This window comes from Octopus bimaculoides, chromosome 10, assembly GCF_001194135.2.
Source record: "Octopus bimaculoides isolate UCB-OBI-ISO-001 chromosome 10, ASM119413v2, whole genome shotgun sequence".
Lineage (NCBI taxonomy): Eukaryota > Metazoa > Mollusca > Cephalopoda > Octopoda > Octopodidae > Octopus > Octopus bimaculoides.
Genome location: NC_068990.1, coordinates 45,189,934 through 45,195,933, shown reverse-complemented (window position 1 = coordinate 45,195,933; position 6,000 = coordinate 45,189,934). Strand labels below are relative to the sequence as shown.

The 6,000-nt window shown below is 36.8% G+C and overlaps 1 protein-coding gene across 2 annotated transcripts in view; it reads right to left on the bottom strand.

Annotated features, from left to right (window-relative positions):
* The window catches only part of LOC106867843 (tuberin), a 133,558-nt gene that overhangs the window by 72,497 nt on the left and 55,061 nt on the right, over positions 1 to 6,000 (bottom strand). For both annotated transcript variants that reach the window (XM_014912876.2, XM_014912877.2), the window contains exon 3: positions 4,837 to 4,944. In XM_014912876.2, coding sequence (XP_014768362.1) covers positions 4,837 to 4,944 — 108 coding nt within the window. The remainder of the gene's footprint in view (positions 1 to 4,836; positions 4,945 to 6,000) is intronic.

Here is a 6,000-nt window from a genome sequence, read left to right as displayed (position 1 = left end):
CCTGAACATCTGCCACAAACAAAAACTAACTTGCTAGTTAACCTGCCTTTGATGTTGCTGCACCTCTTATGTGTCCATAGCTTGCACCGGGTACATCTTATAGAGTTACTACCTACTCCTTTTCTACATACTGAGCAGGGCCATCTACCTGAAGGGGTTTGTGTTTTATCTACCTTCCTACTTATTAGGATTTCGGTTTTAGCTAGGTTGACTCTAAGGCCCTTCAATTCTAGACCTTGCTTCCACACCTGAAACTTCTCCTCTAGTTCTGATAGTGACTCCGCAATTAGGGCAAGGTCATCAGCATAGAGGAGCTCCCAGGGGCAACCTGTCTTGAACTCCTCTGTGATTGCCTGGAGGACTATGGTAAATAAGAGGGGGGGGAAAGACGGGCTGACTACAGCTGGAACGAATGTAGTCATATGTCAGCTAAGTCAAGGCTGACCTGGAATTAAACAATGACACTAACAATGGATATACATGTTAGCACAATTAAGCTTTGATGATGTGATTGTTTATTGTTAGAATGACATTGCAGGGTAGGTGTGAGAAGCCATATCTGGCTGGTCTGAACATAAAACAGTTGGAATATTTGGGCTGGATATAGTTGGTTTAAATGTTGAAGGGTTGACATCTTGCCATTCATCTGATATGAGTATAGAAAATAATTCAAATTGTCAAACTCTCAAGAAACAGCTATCTCATTCTCAGGGAATATACCACAGCATGTTGCCTAAGAACAGGATAGGTTCTTTATGATTCTGAAACTACAGATCTATTGCTCTTACTTTCACTCTATTCTTTTATCACTTAGGACCTCTCTTTCTCACTAATATGACTTCCAAACAGTCAGAGCTGCCAGAGATTTCGATTCATGTAAGGTAATGTGTGATAACCTTGCCCTTAAGAACTTCAGTGAAAATTTTGTTGTTGCCCTTGGATATCAGCAAATTTTTTTTATCATGTCTGGCATCCCACTAGAATCCTACCAGTGCTTTACTCTCATTCTATCCAGCAGCTACGGGCTGGAAGAGGCCTTGTGGTAGGCTCTGCACCAAACAGCTCGACTTTGAAGGATGCAGAGAGGCTGGCACAGGACTGTCAGTAATAGAGAGCACTGGTAGACCTTGTTGGCTCTATACATGATGACATTTCTGGGCCCATTAACCTGGAATGACCCCAGACCCATCAAGCAAAAGTACGAAAGGATGTGTGGTATACAAATTTGTAACCTAAGCTACCTGCCTATAGTTTACATCTCTGTCTTCTCTTTCAGAAGCTTCCAGTCAAAGCCACTGGGAGCCCTTTCCACCCCATGCTATCAATAAGGTTCAGCAATGTCCCCCATACTTTACCTAAGTGAAATATTTGCTGTGCCTTCTTGTAACTCATACACTCATACACTTGTAACTCACACACTCATACAGAGGACATCATATTTCACTCTTCCTTAACATCCTGTCAACAAGCATCATCCATATGCAACATTATGACACACACACACACACACACATATATATATATATATATATACACACACACACTATTTATATGATCAATAAATGAGAACATTCTTCAATGGAGACATGAGCCTGGTTATTTACAATAGCCCAAAGACAATACAATCACATGTATTAAGGAATCTGTATTTTATCACAAACAACGTAACTAAAACTTTGAACAGTAATACATATGCTAAACCCTACTGCCCAATCTCTGACTATTCCTCATGAGGGTGCTGAACAGTTACCGGCTTTAAAGGTATTGTGAAAGGTCTAGTTGTAGAACAGATATAAATACTGAAAAATCTATCATCTCTAAAACTGAAGTCAATAACCTAGAAAATTTTAATTTTATTCTCTAACTCTTCATACCAAATTGAAGATTTAGAATGTTTTATGGTAAAGATATGCAGTGAGGATGTTTTCTTGTTATGAAGCAGTCTTATCAATGGAGAAAAATTATTCCGTAGTTAGACAAAGGATAACATTATAAAGAAGATTATTGAAACTTTATCTCTGTTAATATAATGACATCTGTTAATAATTATTTCTTCCTTTTGGTTGTCAGAAAAAGCAATTTTAGTTTGTTCAACTCTGCTTGGATGACTAAAGTGATCAAATAGTAGCTATTAAAAGTTGTTGTTGTTTAGTCTCATGCCAACCCTGATTGAGCAGAGCTATAACCAAAAGCAGTCCAACTATAACTAGTTCATCATCTTTTTTTTTCCAGACTGAGTACCTTAGATTACCCAATGTATCTTTTTCTTATTTAAGATGGTAGGATATGATTTGATGGAGATTTGGCTGCTATTTCTAGCAAGTTAAACAACCACAAAGAAATGCTTACTTTAAGTTCAAGTTATTAGAAGTAGACCTAACAAGTGACATTTTGCAAAAGCTAATTTATTGACACAAGAAGAATTTATAGTTGACATGGTTTATATGTGTATAAGTAACATAACATTATATAGAAAGTAAACAGCAGCTGAAAGACAAGAGGGAAACGGAGTATCTACATGTTGTAACAATTTATCATGGACAATAGGTGTGGTCTATAAGATTATCTTACACTTAACATAGCTAAGTGTAGTATCCATTTCATTGTGTCTTCTACAGCTAATTCCTTGCTTCTAACCTAATGACTAAGATTTCTTACAAGGCACAACATTGAGGAATGAAGAACAATATTCAGTGCTATGAATCTTAAAGCGAACATTTCACTTCATTCAATGACCTGATGGTAATATAGAATAGAAATAACAACAGCTCTAAAGCCAAAAATAAAAATAATATAAGCACTATCAAATATCTGAATCATCTGTTGCATTTTAAAGTTCATTCTATTATCTACAAAGAATTAAGGCAATGAAATCACACTCCATTTTATATTTGGAATGCTTAGCCAAAGAAAAGTAAAACTAGAAACTAAGGAAAATAATGGTGGTCTGTATTGACAAACAAAGGGATTAATAAAACTTAACATATTTGATGGCATATAAGACACTTACAAAAAAAATGTCACAAAACAATCCCCATGAGTCCTATATGTGAAGTTGGGCTTACATTACATGCTTCAAAGCACTAAAAACTTTTTTCCTGAATATGCGGTGATGAAATAGGGTTGACCTGTGTCTTTTATGCTAGCAAATATGGTATTAAAATAATCTGTTATTTGATGGATAAAAATGGACAGCAAAATTGCCTTTGACCTATTTTAATCTTATACGACTATGCCCCAGAGACAACCTCAAAAGCAACAACTAGTTCACTCATAACTTCTTTATAGAAGTACAGAAGAGGGACTGCCTACAATACCTACAGTTACTAAGCACCATCAACTGGCAGTCATTTACACATTACAGCAACACCTGCAAGATTATCCTCAGAGGAAAAAAGGACTTCTTATGCATCAAACAGCTTGAAGCTCTCTTGCTACCCAAAGTGTAGCTGAGCCTTCTGGTCCTTGACATGAATGTCACTTTACTATGAAGAATTCACATAACTACCTTTCTTCAACAATGATAAAGGTTTTGTAAGTAAATCTTTTACAGGTAACACTACAGCTTTTGCTGACTTTTTTTCAACAACATGCAAAATTCTTCACAAACTCATCTTTTCCACTCTACATGCTTAGCACATTTTGGCGTTAGGAAGGGCATCCAGCTGTAGAAACTCTGCCAAATTAGATTGGAGCCTGGTGTTGCCATCCGGTTTCACCAGTCCTCAGTCAAATCGTCCAACCCATGCTAGCATGGAAGGCGGACGTTAAACGATGATGATGATGATGATGATGTACCAAACCTGAAAACATCTTCAGTCACTTCAACAAAACAAGGTAACTAATTTTGATGATGCTCCTTCTGCAACCCTTTCTATACAACTGTGTTAGCTTTTATCACTATTAAACTTCTCTCTCTCTCTCTCTCTCTCTCTCTCTCTCTCTCTCTCTCTCTCTCTCTCTCTCTCACACACTCACACACACACACACACAAGACCTACCTAAACTTTTTAAACATGTGTCAGTGATCCGTTTCCCAAAACAAAACATTCATCACACTGCCAACTATATTATCAACCCCATTCCAACATCTCATTCATAAACAGTATCCCTGTGATTATTTAGCATCTGTCTGTGTTCTCAATAACCATCTCTCCAATACACATCAATGACCCCTCACTCTTGAGAATACAGCTCCTGTTTCTCTGAACTAGCAAGCTACATATCACTCATTACTGGCCAATCCACTTTTGCTATTGGTCACCATCCATAGCAAGAACAGTAGCTTCATTAAATCTAACGCAGCATCCAGCTACATCCTTATTAATTTGTGAAACGTATATCTTTGAGAAAGTTACTCTGATTTGATATGGCTGTGTAGTTCAAAAGTAGTGATTCAAAAAGATGTCCAATCATTATAGCATATCCAGGACAGCACACCTAAACAATACAAGATGATCATGGCAAAATAACTCATTTGAAGAATTCTTCAATCATTGCAGTATTCAAATGGTATGTTAGTTAAATTATTTACCCACAACAACAATTATTATCATTAACTACACTGACCTTACTGGATTTCATTCTTGTCATTCCAAGAAGACATTGCATCATTCCCTTATAAAAAATTTTTCTTTTTACTTTTTTTTTTTTAAATTTCTGCTCCACCACTTGAAATATGTTGAATTTCAAACCTTGTAAACTCTTTAAATTTTTTACCAATGCTGCCTTTGAAGGTTTTTTTCTACCCTGTTGATGACTTGTTCCCTCCCTCCGACCCATTTTGTTTTTTACAAACAGATAAAAACCAAAATCAAATAGAAAGTTATTTCTTACCTGCCCCTTGATAAGATGTAACAGGAAAGCTAATGCAACATGCCTGTCTTCTGTAACAGGAGATTCTACCAAATCTTTGATAGCTTGCCATATGGCAGCCACAGCATTCTGGAATGAGAAAATTGATAAATTAGTTAAAAGTATTTTATCAGTAGTATTTTATTTACAATAGACAGAGGCTGGGGGTAAAATGGCTTTTTCTGAACACACATGTGCATGTGTCCATCCAGTCAACATCCACAGACCCTGTCAGATTCGCATCTTCTAGTGACAAACAATTTCACCATCATGACCATCACCCTTCTTCCAATGAGGGACCTTGTCTGATAATCTATGATGTATTCTCTCAGAAGCATCTTTCTATATTGTGATCTTTTCCTGGCCTCTTAATGTGCTGTGTTCTCTCCCTGGTCCTTGTCGTCTTCTCTCTTTGCTCCTTTTGCTGTGCTCTGTTCTCTCCTTGGCTTCTGTCTGGTGTGCACTAGTACCTTGTTATGCTATATTCTCTTTTAGCTTATTCAGGCTTTGCTAGCTACATCTTGTCTTCATTTGTCAACTAATCCATAACACTAATCTATGCCTTATTATTCACTACTCTAGCACTCTCTATTCCCCCACAAATATCACTCTAAGTATTGCAAACAATCCTCCTTTCCAATGGCCACTAACTTGGGAACCAGCCCATTTCATGTCTATTCCTGCATTACACATTCACATTGTCTAAGCTTCATATAAACTGCATCAGACAAGGACTATACATTCAATAGACAAATCTCTGCCTGTTCTTGGTTTTAGAATAGGTACACCATGTCAGAGGAAGTAACTAGAATGGCGGGTAAAAGGAAGGGCAGCCAACCATAAAATTCTTCTGAATAGCCATCCAACCCATGGCCGCATGGAAGAGTGGATGTAAAATGCTTATGAAGATGACATGCAAAAGTGAAATACTACACAAATGAATGGTATTATAAGGTATAATTTTTAATGAACATATACAATTATGAGTTAATTACATGAATGAATTAACTTGGATTGACACAACACACACTCACACAAGGTGGTATGCCAGTTTAAGTCTAGCTCACAATGACTAAAATAAACTTAAGAACTAAAGAATATATGAAAAAATATATACCCAGTAATGGAGAAGATCATACATGGTTT